This window comes from Salvelinus sp. IW2-2015, linkage group LG14 (genome assembly GCF_002910315.2).
Source record: "Salvelinus sp. IW2-2015 linkage group LG14, ASM291031v2, whole genome shotgun sequence".
In the NCBI taxonomy this organism is placed as follows: Eukaryota; Metazoa; Chordata; class Actinopteri; order Salmoniformes; family Salmonidae; genus Salvelinus; species Salvelinus sp. IW2-2015.
Window position 1 is genome coordinate 13,980,662 of NC_036854.1, and position 22,437 is coordinate 14,003,098.

The 22,437-nt window shown below is 43.3% G+C and overlaps 1 protein-coding gene across 2 annotated transcripts; it reads left to right on the top strand.

Annotated features, from left to right (window-relative positions):
• The first annotated feature begins 3,417 nt into the window (after nucleotides 1–3,417).
• Nucleotides 3,418–21,946, top strand: LOC111972643 (clusterin). Of its 2 annotated transcripts, none has more exons than XM_023999661.2 (9): nucleotides 3,418–3,504; nucleotides 7,493–7,623; nucleotides 7,739–7,887; nucleotides 8,046–8,216; nucleotides 8,430–8,877; nucleotides 8,969–9,100; nucleotides 20,970–21,193; nucleotides 21,281–21,456; nucleotides 21,593–21,946. In XM_023999661.2, the coding sequence occupies exons 2-9, from the start codon at nucleotides 7,536–7,538 to the stop codon at nucleotides 21,603–21,605; spliced, it is 1,401 nt and encodes a 466-aa protein (XP_023855429.1). In that variant the 5' UTR covers nucleotides 3,418–3,504; nucleotides 7,493–7,535; the 3' UTR covers nucleotides 21,606–21,946. The 2 variants fall into 2 exon arrangements, with proteins under 2 accessions (XP_023855429.1, XP_070302643.1); XM_070446542.1 differs by lacking the exon at nucleotides 3,418–3,504 and adding an exon at nucleotides 5,103–5,123.
• The last annotated feature ends 491 nt before the right edge of the window (nucleotides 21,947–22,437 follow it).

A 22,437-nucleotide genomic window follows, 5' to 3' on the forward strand; every position in this document is an offset into this window, starting at 1 on the left:
AACGCTCTAACGAATTAGGTTCCTTTCGCCCATAGAATGTCTCTGTGTCCTTTGCCTGTGAATGTCAGTGGAAATGTTGGAAAACATTGACCAAGGCCACCATTTTACATCAAATTGTATGTTTTTCATTGAGCATGATGTTGGCCTGAAAAGTAACCTAACTGCACATCGTTGCCCCGAGGCAACAAAAAGAGAACTACATTTTTTGAATATATCTAAAAGCAAAAGATGTTCCTACACAAGTGCATATGTTTTTATTGTCAAGTTCTTTATTTAAACATGCAAAACAATCAAATGTATCTTACCCTTTGCTCACACCAAGCGGTCATGTCGCTCTGCGATTGATACATCACATTAACTTTTGCACCTCATTGGATTGTGTACAGACATGTCATCACATATTGTTTAAGCCATACTATACAAGCTTTGATTGAGCTTTACAACAATGTTACTGGCGGGCCATCTTGTAATAACCTAAATTCCAATCCAGTTTCATGACTTTATTAACAGGGGCCATTTTGTTTCAATCCATAGCAGTTTTATGTTGATATAATCTGTTATCAAATAAATAGCCTGGCCACTGATTAATGGGAAGTTCATGACTGCTTTGGTTTTTCAGTGATGCAGAGAGATGCCGTCTTGGCTCGAGTTAAGAGGCCACTATTTTTAACACTTTCAGTGTTTACATCCATACAGATGTTGATGCCTGCATGTTTCTAATAGCAGCTGTAATTCAGCTGTTTGTAGAGAGATCTTTTAATGATGTTTCTAAAGGTCAAAATGCACTCACCACTGAGGTTTAAGAGCAATTACTGAAGTTATGTCATGTAAACTATGTAAATAGGACATTGACTTCCAGTTATGTAATGTTATGCAGTAGTATTGTAGGCTACATAAAAAAAGCGGTAGCTGGTAACACAATATTGAGCTAAACTGAGGGCATGTGGTTCTAAAGATTGAGAGTGAATATCAAGTTAGGATGTTGAGTCTTCCATTAGCAGATTAGGAAGCCCCAACAGAATTCAATTTGTGGAGTTGTGACTTGGGATAGACTATAATGACTTCGAAGAGATTTTGATCTCGATGCCAAACTTCAGAGACAGTGAAAACAATTGGCCCATGCAGTCATAGGGGACTAGGCTACAACCCAGAATGGTTTAAATGACTTGGAAGATAAAACAGAACTATGATGAAACAATGAAAACATTGAGAACATTGCTTTACTGAAAGCACTGAAGATGACATTTTTCACACATTTTTTTGCATTTCAAACGTTTTGTATCTGGACTGCATCTATTTATCACACTGCAAAGATAATTGATCTACGTTTTGACACACCCAACATGTTCAGTCCTTCGTTTATAGCAGCAGCTACTGAGAACATACACATCTCAGCATTTCTTACGTCAGATCTACTGCCACCCAGTGGACACTATGTTAAATTACTAGGAACCCTCTTGATTAATACTGCAGGAGGATACATTATGACGCTGAGAATCAGCAGAAAATATAGATTACTGTCATTTTTCATTGTCCTAAAATATTTTTTTGCCTTACTGTACATATACACTGATACTGATGGAAAGCATCCTTGTCAAAGGCACTTGCATCACATAGACACCAGCCATCATAATAATCTTACATCCACCGAGCTTAAAGGCATTCTAAACCCACTGCTGTGGTCAGACACTGTATAACAAGGCATGAACAATTAAAGTGATACAAATCAATAGCATGATTTGCAATCAATGTTATTTTGAGAGTAATGCAATAGAACATTTCTCAGAGGGAGCAGGTGTTGTCATTCCCAGCAGCAGTTTATCACTGTGGGAGAGAGAGTGTCTACTGCATGTCTCAAGAGATCCCTGTGTTCTGTGGGAAGTGATAGTCACAAGTCTGCCTGTGACTGTGTCTCAGTCTGTGKATGACCTTGACTGGTCACATGCACTTGGAAGGAAGGGAGGAGAGGAGGAGAAGGATGACGGATGAAAGATGAGAAGAGGGGGGAGAGAAGGGAAGAATGGGAAGGGGAGAAGGGGATAGAAAGGGAGGAGGTAGGAGAGGCTGCAGGCCCAGGCACGTCTTGCTCTGCCCTGGTCTGGGCCTGCTGGAGGTCTGCCCATAGAGGGGAGAGAGGAGAAGTGTCTGCCCGCCTAAACACAACAGCATCTCTCACAAGGGCCAGACACCATCACAAATCAACCCTGAGCTCGTCTGGATGTGGATGACAAATCATGTCTGTGGACTTGAGAGTAGACACTAAACTTGGCTGAGTCCTTTTCTATTCTTCACAAAACCGAACATCAAGCCATGAGGACCGATGCCAAGGGCATTATTCAAGTTTGTTTATATATGATCTCATTTATATCCTTCAAACTGGTGTGTCAAGTGCGTACCCATATTCAAAATCAAAATTTGTCTTTGCATGAGAATAACACAAATAGGAGAGAATTAATATAAAACTGGACCAATTGAGGTGTTGTTGCTAGGACGCTCCAGCTGTAATGTCCTGCACAAATGAACTTTCACCTTTCCTCTTATTTGAAACCACAAATCAGCCCCTGAAGAGTGCTGACACAGTGCCAATGTATGAGTGTGTGCATACAGTAAATATCACCCTAGCAGACATTCAACATTAGGGCCCAGAACTTGTTATTCTCTGTGTGTTTTAGGTGGAGTGTAGCCAGGAATCTAGTTTTTCCATTTCATCCTTATATATCATTTTATTTCTGAATGAGCTTATGTAATGATCTTGCGTCACAGGAAAAAATAAAGTATATTCCTAACTGGAGACATCTGGCCACTGGCCTGGCTGTAGAGCTCAGCTTGGCAACAGGATGATGAGAGCATAAAGTAAGAGGTTAACATTTGCAGGGCTCATTAAAGAACCCTTTTATAACCTGTTGGATTCAGCAGCAACACATCATCAACATTCCCGTACCTGTGCTTGGTCATGAATTTGTGTGACGCTGGAGCCTGGTACAGTTGTGTTTGAGCCAAGTGTGGAGTTTATGGATATGTTTTGAATTAGAGCTACAAGGTGTTACAGTAAATGTTTGCATTTGTTAGGCTGATACCATTATAATTTGAATTTGACTCCTTTTGGATGATCCATGTGTGTGTGTGTAATGATGCGCAGATGCACTGAATCATGGGGATGTGTGATAATATAAGGATCAATCATCTTGAAAGCCCCCTCCTCCATGTGCCCAGACCATGTTCACTGACCCACAAAGATTACACAATCCTCCCTCTATTTACATTGTCTCACAGGAGCCAGAGAGTAGCCAGAGGGAGCGTAGTGACACACGGTGCAACAGTGCCCACTCCTGGCTGCTCCACATTTCTGAGCTGTGACTGGGAATTACACAACTTCTGGAAAAGTCCAAAGCAACAGGGCGTGAATCACAGTGTCAACATCACCGCTAGGTCCTGTATAAATACCTAGCGGAAGACGGCCTCACTGCACTTCATTCGCTCTGAAGAGGCAAGATCAACAGGGAGGTGAGTGGTCCTCTTCTGCCTGGCAGCCCGGCTGGCTGGGAGGAAAATGCATATTGTGTGTCTTCAGGGTATCAGCCCTGTGCACAGCTGCCTTCTGCTGCGCTAGACAAAACTGCAGTAGGAGTATCCTTGAAATGCTTGATTTGTCTTTAGAATTGTACCTGGGGCTGATGGTACTATTTTTTGCCATGTTGTTTATTATGATAAATATTGTTTCTATTTGATTCTGCAGAAATTCTGCACAGTGATGTTACTGTTARTCCTCATTCTTACTCATGGGTGACCTCTGTTCAAAACTGCTGCTGCCTCTGCCTGTGAATGACCCAGATATGTACTGCGTATATCGCAACATTTTAAGGCTGCAAGCTTTATCCAATGCATTTGCTATAAAGACTACACAATTGGATAATTAAATTCAACATCCTCAAAGGCACAAAGTCTCTCTGAGTTAGAGTGCTGTTATTGTGTTGATATTGTAGCTGCACAGGGCATGTTTGAGTGAGATGGACAGAGCAGAGAGCAATTAAGTCTGGACGCTGCAGTTCTCAAGCCCCATTTTTTTCCCCTTGTAGGAGTATACTAGAATGTGCAAATCCCTTTTAATACAGAGCTCAGTCCATCTGCTTGATTGAGCAGAATTGTGGGTTCTACTTCTGGGTTCTATTAATGGTGTTGTACTTTTTCCTGCAAGTCATACAAGTGCTATTGGACCTTATTTATGAGTAGGACATTGTTTGAACTTGTAATTAACTTATTTTTCTCCCATTATTATTTTCCCTTATATCCACCCAGACCTGTAAAATATGTAAGGCTAGTCCTGTGTCTGAAAATGTCAACATTATGACTGTATCTTGCCATTTCCCCTAATGGCAAGATATTTCCTTCAATGGTTTCAATTGAATATATGGTACCACAATTGGAAGAATGTGTAATGTTTTCCAAATCTAAACATTGGGCTTTTTTTTTCTTCCAACAATTCAGTGTTTTCTAGGAAGTTGCACAGTGAGCGTGTTGAATACACAAGTGATTATAGGGCTGACTGGATTAATCACAGAGATTAGTGGAGAAGAATTTGTGTTTGTTTCGGTTCCATTCCAACGGGGAGATCTATCAGATAAACGCACTAGGGCTGGATTCCATCTCTAGCGCCGAAGATCAGCGTTGTAGCGAGATTTAATTTTATAGGCAATGTTTCTGTGTTTGAGGAGACTGCATTCACAGTAAACGCTGCATATAATCGACTCAATCGAAAATGACCTTTACATTTCAACCGCGCTACAACGCTGCTCTTCGGCGCTAAGGAATGAATCCAGACCCTAATCTCCGCATTGTATCTATGTCACAGGGTTTATCTTGAGCCTAATGTCAATACTTATATCAAATTTAAAAAGTATACAATAGGAGAAATGTCTATGATGTAATGCAGTATAAACACACTTTATCGTTTGGAACAAATCAGCAAATGTCAGCATTAAAGGAAAAGGTTTCAAATGATGCTGTGTCACAGTATTGTCTTTGTTATATGGGAAACATTACCCTCTAGTGGGTAATATCAACATCACAACAACACCAAGGTCAGACGTGGACAATAGAGGTATTCCCAAACTGGGGTATTACAGGTATTCTCAAACGCGCAATTCCGTCGGTGGTACGCCAAATAAAAATGTGATTCACATCTATTTTACACATTTTGAAACAGTCCATTTATATTTTCCAACGGGGCTATACATTTGGGTGTTTTTTTCCTCGCCTGAGTAGCCTCGTTTCACTTCCAAAAATAAAATTAAACCATCTAGTGTTAAGCGAAATAACAACACAATGTCAAATACAGGTAGCCTATTCAAATATTTAACATCCAATCACATTAACCGTTACGCTCTCGGGGGAATTCCACTAACGGTCCGTATGTATCCAAACGTAGCTGCTGCTGCTCATTCCGTTTGCTCGAAAAAGGATAAATGGTTAAAGAAAAGTAAGGCCAGCACCTGTCGACGACACAAGTTGTTCTGCTTCCACGAGCACATCCAATGCTAGCATCAGTAATTCTACATTTGTTGTTAGCCCAGCTAGCATGGACACTGACAGTTGTGAATCCGATGCAGCCGAAGAGCTACTGCCCCCTTACCCCGGTAAAGCACCGAACAACAGACAGGGACATTGGACCATCGGAAGAGGCGCAAATATGATGAGAAATACATTGATTTGGGGTTCAATTATATTGGGAGTAGTGCCATTGCTCAGCCACAGTGTGTTATATGTGCAAAAGTACTATCTCACAACTCGATGAAACCTTCACTCTTGCGCAGACATTTAGAAACAAAACATGCAATTTGAAAAATAAGCCATGGGAGTTTTTTGAGCAAGAATTATGACGACTTTCGAGTAGTAAGACATGTATAAAAGCAACAGATACCATTAAAAAGGAGCTAGAAGAGTTATATGGTGAGCTACAGAGTGGCTAGGACAGGCAAGCCCCATACTATTGTAATGACCTGACTAGATCATAAATGAACAATTGTCCAGACAGAGGCTTGAGTTTGCGAATTGACGGTTTATTAAACCAACTTTACACAGGCTACTGTTTGGGCCGTAGCACACGCCAAATAGATGACAGATAACCCACAAGCCAATCGTGACCTTCTCTTGTGAAGCCCAGACGTAAGAGAGAGAGAACAAAGGCTGAACCTGGTCTTAACTTCCAATGCTCCACCCCCCTGCCCAACCCCCCTCCACGCCACTCCGCCAACCACCAGGATGCCCGGCATCAGAACATTCCAGGCATTCCCGTGATTGGCAGATAGCAGGTTGATTGACATGTCGGACCCCGCGAACACCGGGTACTGGTCAGTACAACACAACCACCTCCTAGCCTAACACATAACACACAGCTGTCTGTGCGGGTCGCTACACTATTGTGGAGAACTTAATTCTCCCTGCTGCCGCGGATATTGCTGGGACAATGCTGGGGGGAAAGGCCCAAAAAAAACAATACAGACAATGCCTTTGTCAAACAACACTGTCACGACGCATCAGTGACATGGCAGGAGATGTTTTGAAAGAAATACTGCTTCGCATACAAGCCAGTGAATTCTATGCATTACAGCTGGATGAGTCAACAGACATGGCAGGCCTGGCACAGCTCCTGTTATATGTCCGTTACGTTTATGGGGGGTCAATTAAGGAATACATCCTCTTCTGCAAACCACTGGAAACCAGGACAACAGGAGAGGATATTTTTAATGTACTGGACAGCTTTGTGATATCAAATGGACTTTGGTGGTCAAGATGTGTTGGTATCTGTACTGATGGCGTAAAAGCCATGACAGGGAGACATAGTGGATAGGTAACGCGGGTGCAAGCAGTTGCTCCCAACGCCACGTGGGTACACTGCAGCATCCACCGAGAGGCTCTTCCTGCCAAGGGAATGCCTGACAACTTGAAAGACGTTTTGGACACTACAGTGAAAATGGTTAACTTTGTTAAAGCAATGCCCCTGAACTCTTGCGTAATTTCTGCACTATGCAATGATATGGGCAGCGACCATGTAACGCTTTTACAACATACAGAAGTGGGCTGGTTATCAAGGGGCAAAGTATTGACACGTTTTTTTTTTTTTTAATTGAGAGACGAGCTTAAAGTTTTCTTTACTGACCATAATTGACACTCATTCTTATGTTTAATAAATGTATCGTATAGTGTGTGTGTGTGGCAGGCTTACAATGTTGGCAAAAAAACTACATTTGAGAGTGCGCTGACCCTGGTGCTAGAGAGTGTAGGCAGCTGAAGGTTGAATGGTTGAAAGGGTATGGGACTATAAAAAGTTTGGGAACCACTGGACTATGAGGTCATTTTGCAGTGCTTTTCATAAGAGGCGTTATGATTACATCCGAAATACCCTAAGCCCCAAGTAGCTACCATAGACGTTTCCCCCCATAAATGTTTTAAATCTCGGTTTTGCCAGTTATATTGTATCATGACTGTTTTTCAGGTGTGTACTGCATCAGTCGCTTGGTATCTAAGAAACAGTAAAGATGAGAGTCTTTGGGTCACTAGTGGGCCTTGCTTTGCTTCTGGTATCTACTGAGTGTCTGCTGCCTCCATCCAAGGAGGATCTAAGCCGTAAGCCATCATATAACTAAATATCTTCAAATTGTTCAGAATAGCGGTATACTGTATAATGCAGGATATTTTTAAGTCGCTGTGGAGATTTATTTTGAGCTATTGTTCTCTGCAGAGATTTCTCTCCTGGGGGTGAAATACCTGGACAAGCAGATAGAGAATGCCATCAGTGGGGTGAAGGAGATGAAGACAGTGATGGAGAGGTCTGGAGATGATCACAATAAGTTCTTGAGTGCCCTGGAGAAAACTAAACAGCAAAAAGAGGTACAGTGCATTTGAGCAACGCACTGTACCATGAGCTTTCATCACTGTTTTGGACAAAAATAAGTTAAAGATCACACTACATTTTGTGTTCAATTCATCAGCTATAGTCACCTAGTTATTTTTAGACCACTGACTCAGTTGCTGTGTTTGTTTCCCAGGATGCTCTGAAGGCAGCTCAGGAGATGGAGTCTAAACTGAGTGAGGAGCAGGAGGTGTGTAACGGCACCATGCAGTCTCTGTGGGAGGAGTGCAAGCCCTGTCTGAAGAACACCTGCATCAAATACTACTCCAGAACCTGCAGCAGTGGCGCAGGACTGATCGGCAGACAGGTACCGCCTCAACTACACTATCATCAATCAATCTCCAGAACTATCATCAATCAATCTCCACATTGGTTTGGAATTGTAGTTCAAATATGTTGTGTAAGCTAGACTTACACAGAGACATGCAGGACAGCTGATCAATGTTTAAGCTATTATACAATCCTTCCAAATAAAATAGGTCACTGTTGTACTAGCTGCTTTCTCCTGTTTCTCTCTCAGCTGGAGGAGGTTCTGAACAGGACCTCTCCATTCTCCATCTGGATCAACGGGGAGAACATGGATGTTCTGGAGAGGGAGGACCAGGAGCAGAGCCAGAGGTTCCAGAACCTGGAGGAGCGCTACTCAGACGTGGCCGATGGGGTGGACAGTATCTTCATGGACAGCTTGAGGGTGTTTGACCACATGCGCTCCCTCAACCCTCCCATGTTCTCCAGCCCCTTCCACATGCCCAGCATCTGGGGTCATAGTGAGAGGGCCAATGAGAGAGCAGAGATGGCAGAGACGGGCGAGGTGCGCTCCCGTATGGTCAGGTCCGCTTTGCAGGACCCAGACTTCCATGGGTTCCACAACATGTTCGCTCCTATGATGGACATGGCCCGGAATATCTTCGGCTCCATGGGGCCTGTCATGGACGCAGACGCTAACTTTGACATCAACCCCTCAGAGGGTATACCTCAGTCCTAATTAAACAACTGTTATTATACAATAACATGGTGTTAACGTTTACATAAATGATCTTGGGCTTCTTTTTTCCACAGAGGGGAGTGTGAAGGAGGATGTTATTGTGACAAAGCCTTCCGGTATGACCTGCAGAGAGATACGTCGCAATTCTGCTGGCTGCATTAAACTGCGAGGAGAGTGTGAAAAATGCGTAGCGATCCAGGATATTGGTAAAGCCCATCAGATTTTTTTTCTCTTTCTTACCACAAAGTCATGCCATGGCTGAGTCAGGTATTTTTTGAATTTTTTAATTTAACCTTTATTTAGCTAGGCAAGTCAGTTAAGAACCAATTCTTATTTACAATGACGACCTAACAAAAGGCAAAAGGCCTCCTGCGAGGACGGGGATGGGATTTAAAAAAAWATATATATAGGACAAAAAACACATCACGACAGTAGAGACACCACAACACTACATAAAGAGAGACCTAAGACAACAACATGGCATGGCAGAAACACATGACAACACAGCATGGTAGCAGCACAAAACATGTGTTGTGACGTTGTATTGATTTATGTGACGACAGCTGTTCATCTAATTATTAACTGTTTATAATTACGTGTTTCAATTAGTCAGGTAATCATTAACTCAGAAACCTGGGGCACCATGGGAAAAGTTTCTTTTTTATTGAGTTTCCTTTCCCTAATTAACTCAAAGAATATCAGAATATAGATATAGATTTTACAGCAGTCGCTAATTAATTAATTTCCTCTACAGTCTCATCCTGAACGTCGCATAATTCCTGAATCTGCACAAACCTGAGTCTCACTAAATAATTCCGTACCACACCAATTGAGTTGATAATTTATTTACTTACATGCTAAATGATAACATAAGATACACATACACAAACACACAGTCTAGGCTATTGATGAAAACTTAGTACAATGAAAAATGTTCCCGTTTCACCTGTTACACAAAATGGGGATTTAGAAAGAGAGAGAAAGAGAGAGTGCACGAGAGAAAAGCACACTTGGATACATTTGTAAACTATGCTTAGTTTAGCCCTAACACCTTGCCCCGAACTGCTGCTCTTATGGGTCAGAATATAATGATGTAATTACTTGTCGAAGGTCTCTTCTCTGGTGGCGGCACTTCTTTCGTTACCGGGTGTAAGTCTCTGATTGTCCATACGATGTCAGTGTCCTTTCTCTTAGTGGTCTGTTTCCTTGCCCTCGTTCTGAAAAGGAATCTTCTCCGGACGACTAATCAGCCGTGTACAGTCGTGGCCAAAAGTTTTGAGAATGACACAAATATAAATTTTCACAAAGTCTGCTGCCTCAGTTTGTATGATGGCAATTTGCATATACTCCAGAATGTTATGAAGAGTGATCAGATTAATTGCAATTAATTGCAAAATCCCTATTTGCCATGCAAATAAACTGAATCCCCAAAAAACATTTCCACTGCATTTCAGCCCTGCCACAAAAGGACCAGCTGACATCATGTCAGTGATTCTCTCGTTAACACAGGTGTGAGTGTTGACGAGGACAAGGCTGGAGATTACTCTGTCATGCTGATTTAGTTCGAATAACAGACTGGAAGCTTCAAAAGGAGGGTGGTGCTTGGAATCATTGTTCTTCCTCTGTCAACCATGGTTACCTGCAAGGAAACACGTGCCGTCATCATTGCTTTGCACAAAAAGGGCTTCACAGGCATCAAGTAATTCAAGGAGAGCGGTTCAATTGTTGTGAAGAAGGCTTCAGGGCGCCCAAGAAAAAGTCCAGCAAGCGCCAGGACCGTCTCCTAAAGTTGATTCAGCTGCGGGATCTGGGCACCACCAGTACAGAGCTTACTCAGGAATGGCAACAGGCAGGTGTGAGTGCATCTGCACGCACAGTGAGGCGAAGACTTTTGGAGGATGGCCTGGTGTCAAGGAGGGCAGCAAAGAAGCCACTTCTCTCCAGGAAAAACATCAGGCACAGACTGATATTCTGCAAAAGGGACAGGGATTGGACTGCTGAGGACTGGGGTAAAGTCATTTTCTCTGATGAATCCCCTTTCCGATTGTTTGGGGCATCCGGAAAAAAACTTGTCCGGAGAAGACAAGGTGAGCGCTACCATCAGTCCTGTGTCATGCCAACAATAAAGCATCCTGAGACCATTCATGTGTGGGGTTGCTTCTCAGCCAAGGGAGTGGGCTCACTCACAATTTTGCCCAAGAACACAGCCATGAATAAAGAATGGTACCAACACATCCTTCGAGAGCAATTTCTCCCAACCATCCAGGAACAGTTTGGTGACGAACAATGCCTTTTCCAGCATAATTGAGCACCTTTCCATAAGGCAAAAGTAATAACTAAAACATCAATATTTTGGGTCGATGGCCAGGAAACTCCCCAGACCTTAATCCCATTGAGAACTTGTGGTCAATCCTCAAGCGGCGGGTGGACAAACAAAAACCCACAAATTCTGACAAACTCCAAGCATTGATTATGCAAGAATGGGCTGCCATCAGTCAGGATGTGGCCCAGAAGTTAATTGACAGCATGCCAGGGCGGATTGCAGGTCTTGAAAAAGAAGGGTCGACACTGAAAATATTGACTCTTTGCATCAACTTCATGTAATTGTCAATAAAAGCCTTTGATACTTATGAAATGCTTGTAAATATACTTCAGTATTCCATAGTAACATCTGACAAAAATATCACAAAAAAGACACTGAAGCAGCAAACTTTGTGAAAATTAATATTTGTGTCATTCTCAAAACTTTTGGCAACGACTGTATAGATGGTTCCAGTGTGGGAATGAAAGCAGTGTAGACACACGATTCCTTGGATAGAATAACCGGGTGGTCCTGCTTGAATTCATCCTCTTAGACACAGCTACTCATCCGTAGCAAAAATTGTTAAGAGGTTATTTTGTCTTCCTCAACCTCATGTTGCGTTTTGGGGTTGCGACTACTCAGACCTTAGACAACTCATTTCACAGTTCACCTTTCCAAAACATTCTTTTTGATCTGGACATTTTCCACACAGCATACAATATGTATACATCATGTGCATATTATGGAAACTCTTCAAGTTACAATGTTTTCGTGATAATGTCGTCATTTAACTTTTAATAACATAACAAAAACGACATTCATTTTCATATTCCATCTATCGTTATTACCACCATTTCTGCTGACCGTTCTGAGTTAGATTCTCCATAGGGCTCACTCACACATTCCAAACCTCCACACTGAGAGGACAAAGGATTTTGTCTGCTGTCTTAAGATTTACAATGGGCGTGAGGTGTCATAAAACCCCTCATCTCCCTATCTCCCCCCTGTAGTGGGTGTGAGAGATATCTCTGTAGGACTGTGGTCCATGGTAACCTGACCCGAACAGGACAGTCATTGGGCACAGACAACAGCACAAAGGCAAGAAGGTAGAGACAACAATACACATGTGAAGCAGCCACAACTGTCAGTAAGAGTGTCCATGATTGAGTCTTTGAATGACGAGATAAAGGGAGAAAATTGTCCAGTTTGAGTGTTTTTTGCAGCTCGTTCCAGTTGCGAACTGAAAAGAGGAGCGACCCAGGGATGTGTGTGCTTTGGGAACGTTCAACAGAATGTGACTGGCAGAACAGGTGTTGTATGTGGAGGACGAGGGCTGCAGTAAGTATCTCAGATAGGGGGGAATGAGGCCCATAAATAAGCATCAACCAGTGGGTCTTGCTATGGGTATACAGAGATCACCAGTTTACGGAGGAGTATAAAGTGCAGTGATGTGTCCTATAAGGAGCATTGGTGGCAAATCTGATGGCCGAATGGTAAAGGACATCTAGCCGCTCGAGAGCACCCTTACCTGCCAATCTATAAATGTTCGTAATCTAGCATGGGCAGGATGGTAATCTTAATCAGGGTTAGTTTGGCAGCTGGAGTGAAAGAGGAATGATTACGATAGAGGAAACCAAGTCTAGATTTAACCTTAGCCTGCAGCTTTGATATTTTCTGAGAGAAGGACAGTGTATCGTCTAGCCATACTCCCAAGTACTTGTATGAGGTGACTAACTCAAGCTCTAAAGCCTCAGAGGTTGTAATCGTACCGGTGGAGAGAGGGGCATTCTTCTTACCGAACCACATTACCTTTGTTTTGTAGGTGTCCAGAACAAGGTTAAGGGCAGAGAAAGCGTGTTGTACACTCAGAAATCTTTGTTGTTGAGCGTTTAACAAAAAATCCGGTGAGGGCCCAGCTGAGTATAAGACTGCATATATCATCTGTATCATCTGCATAAAAATGGATGAGAGAGCTTACCGCCGAGCTATGTTGTTGATGTAAATTGAGAAGAGTGTGGGGCCTAGGATCGAGTCCTTGGTGACAGGCCGTGGCTGAGACAGCAGATGTTCTGACTTTATACACTGCACTCTTTGAGAGAGGTAGTTAGCAAACCAGGCCAAAGACCCCTCAGAGACACCAATACTCCTTAGCCGGCCCACAAGTATGGAATGGTCTACCATATCAAAAGCTTTGGACAAGTCAAAATAATACCAACACAACATTGCTTAGAATCAAGGGCAATGGTGACATAATTTAGGATCTTTAAGGTTGCAGTGACATCCATATCCTGGGCGGAAACCAGATTGCATATCAGAGAAAATACTATAGACATCAAGAAAGCCAGTCAGTTGATTATTGACAACTTTTTCCAACACTTTTAAACGCGGAACAAGGGAGAGCTCGGATTTGTTGTTTTTAAAAGTTTGTTGTTTTGAAAGTGTATTAGTAGCTAGCTAACTTTTTTAGTTTGGATCCCGCAACGCAGTTGTTGGGACTGCTAGTCTCTGTCCAGTGATCCTGCCGAACAAGGACGGGTCTGAGGAGCTATTTGGCATAGCAGCTAGCCTATTCATTTGAAATGGCGCCGACAGAGAGAGCTGCCATGCTTCTAGCTCTTAGGAAACTTCACAGTATTTCGTTTTTTAAGTATTATTTCGTACATTATTAGCCCAGAAAATGTTTTGTGTTATTACATACACCCGGGAAGAACTATTGGATATCAGAGTGGCGGTAACTTTCCAGCACATCCAGCATTACGACCAGGAATACGACTTTCCCGAAGCGGATAATTTGTTCGCACCCCCGAGGGCAATTGAACTGATTCCAGAGGCTGACCCAAAACACCATCGGCGGAGGAAAGGTACTCGGAGTGGTCTTCTAGTCCGACTTAGTAGGCTTGCACACCACCCACCGCTTCGGAGTATATTACTCACTAATGTTCAATCTCTCAATGATAATGTTGATGAGCTCAGGGCGAGGGTTTCTTTCCAGACAGACATCAGGGATTGTAACATACTCTGTTTCAAGGAAACATGGCTCTCTCGGGATATACTGTCTGAGTCGGTCCAGCCAGTTTGGTTCTCAGTTCATCGCACAGACAGGAATAAATATCTCTCCGGGTAAGAAGAAGGGCGGGGTTGTACGTTTCATGATTAACGACTCATGGTATGATTGTGATAACATACAGGAACTCAAGTCCTTTTGTTCCCCCGACCTAGAATGCCTCACAATCAAATGCAGACCATATTATCTCCTAAGAMAATTATTTTCGGTTATAGTCACAGCCCTGTATATCCCCCCTCAAGCCGATACCACGAAGGCCCTCAAAGAACTTTACTGGACTTTATGCAAACTGGAAAAAACATATCCTGAGGATGCATTTATTGTGGCTTGGGATTTTAACAAAGCAAATTTGAGAAAAAGGCTGCCGAAGTTCTATCAACACATTGACTGTAGTACTCGCGCTGCTAAAACACTCGACCACTGCTACTCCAACTTCCGGGATGACTACAAGACCCTCCCCCGCTCTCCTTTCGGCAATTCTGCCCACGACTCCAGTTTGCTCCCCCCTTCCTATAGGCAGAAACTCAAACAGGAAGTAGCCGTGCTAAGGACTATTCAATGCAGGTCAATCGGAATCCACGCTTCAAGATTGTTTTGATCACGCGGACTGGGATATGTTCCGGGTAGCTTCCGAGAATAATATTGATGAATATACTGATACGGTGACTGAGTTTATCAGGAAGTGTATAGGAGATGTTGTACCCACTGTGACTATTAAAACCTACCCTAAGTAGAAACCGGGAATAGATGGCAGCATTCGCGCAAAACTGAAGTGCGAATCACCGCATTTAACCATGGCAGGTGACTAGGAATATGGCAGAACACAAACAATGTAGCTATTCCCTCCGCAAGGCAATCAAACAGGCAAAACGTAAGTATAGAGACAAAGTGGAGTCGCAATTCAACAGCTCAGACACGAGAGGTATGTGGCAGGGTCTACAGACAATCACGGACTACAAAAGGAAAACTAGCCATGTTGAGGACACCGACGTCTTGCTTCTGGCCAAGCTAACCACCTTCTTCGCACGCGTTGAGGATATTACAGTGCCACTGACACTGTCTGCTACCAAAGACTGTGGGCTCTCCTTCTCCGTGGTAAGACATTTAAGAGTGTTAACCCTTGCAAGGCTGCCGGCCCAGACGGTATCCCTAGCCACGTCATCAGAGTATGTGCAGACCAGCTGGCTGGTGTGTTTACGGACATATTCAATCTCTCCCTATGCCAGTCTGCCGTCCCCACATGCTTCAAGATGCCCACCATTGTTCCTGTGCCCAAGAAAGAAAAGGTAACTGAACTACATGACTATCACCCCGTAGCACTCACTTCTGTCATCATGAAGTGCTTTGAGAGACTAGTCAAGGATCATATCATGCAGTGGTGGGCCGTCAGGGCCAGCAAGGCCTTCTCTGCTGGCCTAAACATCATCAGAATATAACTTTTTTTTTWAAATATATTTTCCCACAAATATGTATTAAATTATTCCCCAGAGTAAGAGTTATACTCTTCATTTCATAGCTTTCCTCTTGGTTGCACTGCTTCCAGCCCCAGGTTGAGATTTGGAGGGCTGGTCTTTATGTTAGATCTTTTATCCAATTATATTCAGCCATCATGTGTTGCCAGGGGTCTAAAATCTGCCCTCAGGCCTTCAGAATCAACAGTGCGGGCGCTTGTAGCTTAAAGTGAATGGAAATGAAAATTTAGTGTCAACCAATCAGCTTTAGAGTTGGCTATTGTACACCTGCTGGCTGGCTCCAGTGTTACACAGGAGCCAGCTAGCAGGCGTAGTGCGTGCACGTCTTTTGATTGGATTACCAATATTGAGAGGCAGGTCCTATGGGCAGGTCTATGCAGAACCTCAGAACTAGGAAACTGAATTTGATAAACAAATTAATTTGCGTACTACTAATCTGTTTTTTCAACCCACAATGGCGGAAGGAGGAGAAGATATCGATTTGGTCTAGGATATAATTATAACGCCATTCTCAAGACGAACTTTTCAAGAAAAGTTAGACATTGTAAGGAGAGGACGCCGACGCTACAAAGCCTGTCACAGGTGGGAAAGGGGTTCGTTCGCCACTTTCAAAGTTCCAACTACGAGCGCTATCAATGGCTCACAGGCTCCGAGAAGCACTGCAAACTGTACTGCTGGGAATGCCTATTATTTGCAAGTGATCGATTTGGTGTTTGGAGCCACACTGGCTTTGCAKACTTGAGTTGTCTAACCAAGGCAGCAACGAGACACCAAAGTACGGCTGGGCACTTACAAGCAATGGTGCTTTTGAAAACTTTTGGGGACACCCGAGTGGATCTACAGCTCAACGAACAAGCGCGCAGGGCAACGGAGCTGCACAATGAAAAGGTGAAGAAAATAGGGAAATATTGAAAAGACTCATTGATTGTGTCATTGATTGTGTCATAAACACTGTTTACCCAAAAATGTCAATTTTTGTCAATTTCAAGGTGACGCAACGCCTGGTTATACTGCGTTTCTGTCCAAATGTATAGTGTCTAGAGCCATGGCATCATAATGATGGTAATAAGAGGTGGATTAATTCGGGTGGGACTGTGTAGGACCTCACTGAAGGCCCAGGCCCCAGGCCCACGGCACGCCACTGATATCATGTCACCCTAGACCCACTTCAATTTGCTTACCACCCCAACAGATCCAGAGACGATGCAATCTCCATCGCACTGCACACTGCCCTATCCCATCTGGACAAGAGGAATACCGATGTAAGAATGTTGTTCATTGACTATAGCTCAGCATTCAACACCATAGTACCCTCCAAGCACATCATTAAGCTCATGGCCCTGGGTCTGAACCCCGCCCTGTGCAACTAGGTCCTGGACTTCCTGATGGGCCACCCCCAGGTGGTGAAGGTAGGAAACAACACCTCCACTTCGCTGATCCTCAACACTGGGGCCCCACGAGTGCATACTCAGCCCCCTCCTGTACTTACTGTTCACCCATGACTGTGTGGCCAAGCACACCTCCAACTCAATTATCAAGTTTGCAGACGACACAACAGTAGTAGGCTTACTTACCAACAATGACGTGACAGCCTACAGGGAGGAGGTGAGGGCTCTGGGAGTGTGGTGCCAGGAAAATAAATTCTCACTCAAGGTCAACAAAACCAAGGAGATGAATTGTGGACTCAGGAAACAGCAGAGGGAGCATCCCTCTATCCACATTGACGGGACCGCAGTGGAGAAGGTGGAAAGCTTCAAGTTCCTCGGCGTACACATCACTGACAAACTGAAATGGTCTACCCACACAGACAGTGTGGTGAAGAAGGCGCAACAGTGCCTCTTCAACCTCAGTGGGCTGAAGAAATTTGGCTTGGCACCTAAAACCCTCACAAACTTTTACAGATGCACAATTGAGAGCATCCTGTCGGGCTGTATCACCGCCTGGAACAGTAACTGCACCGCCCGCAACCGCAGGGCTCTCCAGAGGGTGGTACAGTCTGCRCAACGCATCACCAGGGGCAAACTACCTGCCCTCCAGGACACCTACAGCACCTGATGTCACAGGAAGGCCAAAAAGATCATCAAGGACAACAACCACCCGAGCCATTGCCTGTTCACACCGCTATCATCCAGAAGGCGAGGTCAGTACAGGTTCATCAAAGATGGGACTGAGAGACTGAAAACAGCTTCTATCTCAAGGCCATCAGACTGTTAAATAGCCATCACTAGCGCATTAGTCTGCTGCCTATATACATAGACTTGAAATCACTGGCCACTTTAATAATGGAACACCAGTCACTTTAATAATGTTTACATGTTTTGCATTACTCATCTCATATGTACAGTGGAATTTGGAAGTTTACATACACTTAGGTTGGAGTCATTAAAACTAGTTTTTCAAGCACTCCACAAATTTCTTGTTAACAAACTATAGTTTTGGCAAGTCGGTTAGGACATCTACCTTGTGCATGACACAAGTAATTTTTCCAACAATTGTTTACAGACAGATTATTTCACTTATAACTTACTGTATCGCAATTCCAGTGGGTCCACTGTGCCTTTAAACAGCTTGGAAAATTCCAGAAAATTATGTCATGGCTTTAGAAGCTTCTGATAGGCTAATTGACATAATTTGAGTCAATTGGAGGTGTACCTGTGGATGAATTTCAAGGCCTACCTTCAAACTCAGTGCCTCTTTGCTTGACATCATGTGAAAATCAAAAGAAATCAGCCAAGACCTCAGAAAATAATTTGTAGACCTCCACAAGTCTGGTTCATCCTTGGGAGTAATTTCCAAACGCCTGAAGGTACCACGTTCATCTGTACAAAAAATAGTACGCAAGTATAAACACCATGGTACCACGCAGCCATCATACTGCTCTGGAAGGAGACGGAAAGAGATGAACGTACTTTGGTGCGAAAAGTGCAACTCAATTCCAGAACAACAGCAAAGGACCTTGTGAAGGACCTTGTGAAGATGCTGGAGGAAACAGGTACAAAAGTATCTATATCCACAGTAAGTCCTATAGTCCTATATTGACATAACCTGAAAGGCCGCTCAGCAAGGAAGAAGCCACTGCTCCAAAACCGCCATTAAAAAAGCCAGACTATGGTTTGCAACTGCACATGGGGACGAAGATCGTACTTTTTGGAGAAATGTCCTCTGGTCTGATGAAACAAAAATAGAACTGTTTGGCCATAATGACCATCGTTATGTTTGAAGGTAAAAGGGGGAAGGCTTGCAAGCCGAAGAACACCATCCCAACCGTGAAGCACGGGGGTGGCAGCATCATGTTGTGGGGGTGCTTTGCTGCAGGAGGGACTGGTGCATTCACAAATAGGAATGAAAATTATGTGAATACATTGAAGCAACATCTCAAGCATCAGTCAGGAAGTTAAAGCTTGGTCGCAAATGGGTCTTCCAATGGACATGACCCCAAGCATACTTCCAAAGTTGTGGCAAAATGGCTTAAGGACAACAAAGTCAAGGTATTGAATGGCCATCACAAAGCAATACTCAATACTCCAATCCTATAGAAAATTTGTGGGCAGATCTGAAAAAGCGTGTGCGAGCAAGGAGGCCTACAAACCTGACTCAGTTACACCAGCTCTGTCAGGAGGAATGGGCCAAAATTCACCCAACTTATTGTGGGAAGCTTGTGGAAGGCTACCCGAAACATTTGACCCAAGTTAAACAATTTAAAGGCAATGCTACCAAATACTAATTGAGTGTATGTAAACTAATGACGCACTGGGAATGTGATGAAAGAAATAAAAGCTGAAATAATTCATTCTCTCTACTATTATTCTGACATTTCACATTCTTAAAATAAAGTGGTGGTCCTAACTGACCTAAAACAGGGAATTTTTACTAGGATTAAATGTCAGGAGTTTAAATGTATTTCGCTAAGGTGTATGTAAACTTCCGACTTCAACTGTAGTTAAGCTGCAGCAGGCTCAGAACAGAGCGGCATGTCTTGCTCTTCATTGTAATCAGAGGGCTGATATAAATACTATGCATGCCAGTCTCTCTTGGCTAAGAGTTGAGAGACTGACTGCATCACTTCTTTTTATAAGAAACATTAATGTTTTGAAAATCCCAAATTGTTTGCATAGTCAATTTACACACAGCTCTGACACACACACTTACCCCACCAGACACGCCACCAGGGGTCATTTCACAGTCCACAAATCCAGAACAAATTCAAGAAAGCGTACAGTATTATATAGAGCCATTATCGCATGGAACTCCATGCCATCTCATATTGCTCAAATAAACAGCAAACCTGGTTTTAAAAAACAGATAAAGCAACACCTCACGGCACAACGCCTTCCCCTATTTGATCTAGATAGTTTGTGTGCATGTATTGATATGTAGGGTACGTGTGCCTATCTGTGTAGCTCTGTCCTTGCGCTGTTCTGTCTATTCATGTTCTGTATTATGTCATGTTTCATATTTTGTGTGGACCCCAGGAAGAGTAGCTGCTGCTATGACAACAGCTAATGGGGATCCTAATAAAATACCAAAAAGACTTTTGATAAACAGGGAAAAATAGAAATTGGCCTATAACAGTTAGGATCAGCTCGATCTCCGCCTTTAAATAAAGGACGCACCGTGGCTGCCCTCCAAGCATCGTGACCCACCCCTAAGAGGAGAGACAGGTTAAAAGGGTCAGATATAGGCTTGGCGATGATAGGGGCTGGAACCTTAAAGAAGAAAGGATCTAAACCATCTGACTCAGATGTTTTTTTGGGGTCAAGTATAAGGAGCTCCTTTAGCACCTTAGACTCAGCGACAGCTTGCAAGGAGAAACTTTGTAGCGGGGCAGGGTAAAAAGAGGAGCATCGGGTCTAGTCGCATTAGAAGTGGTGGGAGATGAGGAAATGTTGTACAGGCAATGAGGGATGGCTGAGTCAAATAGGAATTCTGACTTAATGAAGTGGTGATTAAAGAGTTCAGCCATGTGCTCCTTGTCAGTAACAACCACATCAACATTAAGGGACATGGGCAGCTGTGAGTAGGGTTTATTCTTCAGGTCTTCAACAGTTTCCCAGAACTTCTTGGGGTAAGACCCACAGAGAGAGAACTGCTCCTTAAGCTAACTTTGGCCTTCCGAATAGGTATAACAAGTTGCTATTACATCACACCAAAAGTTGCTGGTATAGGGCTAAAGGGACACCAGTGACTATTTTGACTATAGAGTTGTGTATTACATGAAATGTGGTTTTCTCCTCCAGACTGCTCAGGTAAGAAGCCTCTGGCTGGTCCTCTGAAGAAGGACCTGGAGCAGGCCCTGGCCATGGCAGAGAAGTTCACTCAGGAGTACAGCAAGCAGCTGAGGAAATTTGAGGAGCAGATGTCCAACACTTCCAGCCTGCTGGACCTTTTCAGCAAGCAGTTTGGCTGGGTGTCTGCCCTGGCCAACAACACCAACAAGGATGGAATCTTCAAGATCGAAACGGTGAGACTCCATAGTCTGCAATGCGTTGTATCCTACTTCTTTGTAACATGGTCTTATGAATAGACTTACGTCTTGAATTCCTCCAAGGTCATGTCCAAGGACACAGAGGACCCTGAGAAGCCAGGGGACACCAATGTGTCTATCCAGTTGTTTGACAACCCTGCCATGACCTTCAGTGTGCCTGGAGACATCCCCTGGAATGACCCCAAGTTCTCTGAGGTGGTGGCACAACAGGCCCTAGACCTCTACAAACAGACCACTGTGTGAGTGCTTCTTTGTCATTGGACCAATAATAATCTMACTAATCACACCAGGCTTTATAGCAAGTACATTTTAAAGTGATAGGAGACAAATGTCCTGAAGTGGGTTTAGATTTTTAATTGACCTTTTCCTTTCTAGAGTGGTGAAGTAGAAATCGGAGGACACCCCACCGTGCACCACTACACGAAGCAGAATGTTCAGGATGACTTCACACGGTCAACTAGAAATAGAAGTGAAACCTGTCGTCATTGATCATATTATTACAAGTAATTGTATATTCCTGTGTAACTAGAGCTCGTCCTGCTGTAAGAACCAAATAAATAAACACACCAAGTCCTGTTGTCTTGAGAAAGAATATAGTACTGCTGTTGCCCTTGAGTAAAACCTGCTCACTGCCCCTCACCTCATGTTAATTGCTACTGTTCCTTTTGTAGTTTTGTGCTCTTCTGCACAGCAACGTGCAATATAAATAAATGAGACCTGACAAAAACACCACCACTGTATCTCTGATTATTTACTTGCCTAAGTTCTATGAAAAATGTTACATCAGCTGATAAAGGATCTTATCAGACTGGAATGCATCATTTTTTACTATCAAGCGTTCAGAATGTAGCAATACAAGGTATTCCTTGGGACTGCTTGAGTGAGTCGCATCAACAATAACATTTGAACCGGAAAAAGGTGGTTAAAATATTGTTATTTTATTTTGTGTAAAAATCACACAGCTGCTAGTTCATTCTGCAGAGATACATCCATGCAGTTAAACATCATCCCACAGCCATAATAAGCAATTAAATAGAATATTTGCTGTTAGTCAGCAATTAATGCAAATGTACATATGAGATCAAAAGGTGTGTATCATATACAATATACAACATAACCCTTTTACAGTACATCAACCTGAACAGCAGGGAAAAGAAGGCTCACCTAGGTTCAATACATGGAGAATAGATTAAAGTGGAAACCTGAARGCCAGGAGTAAG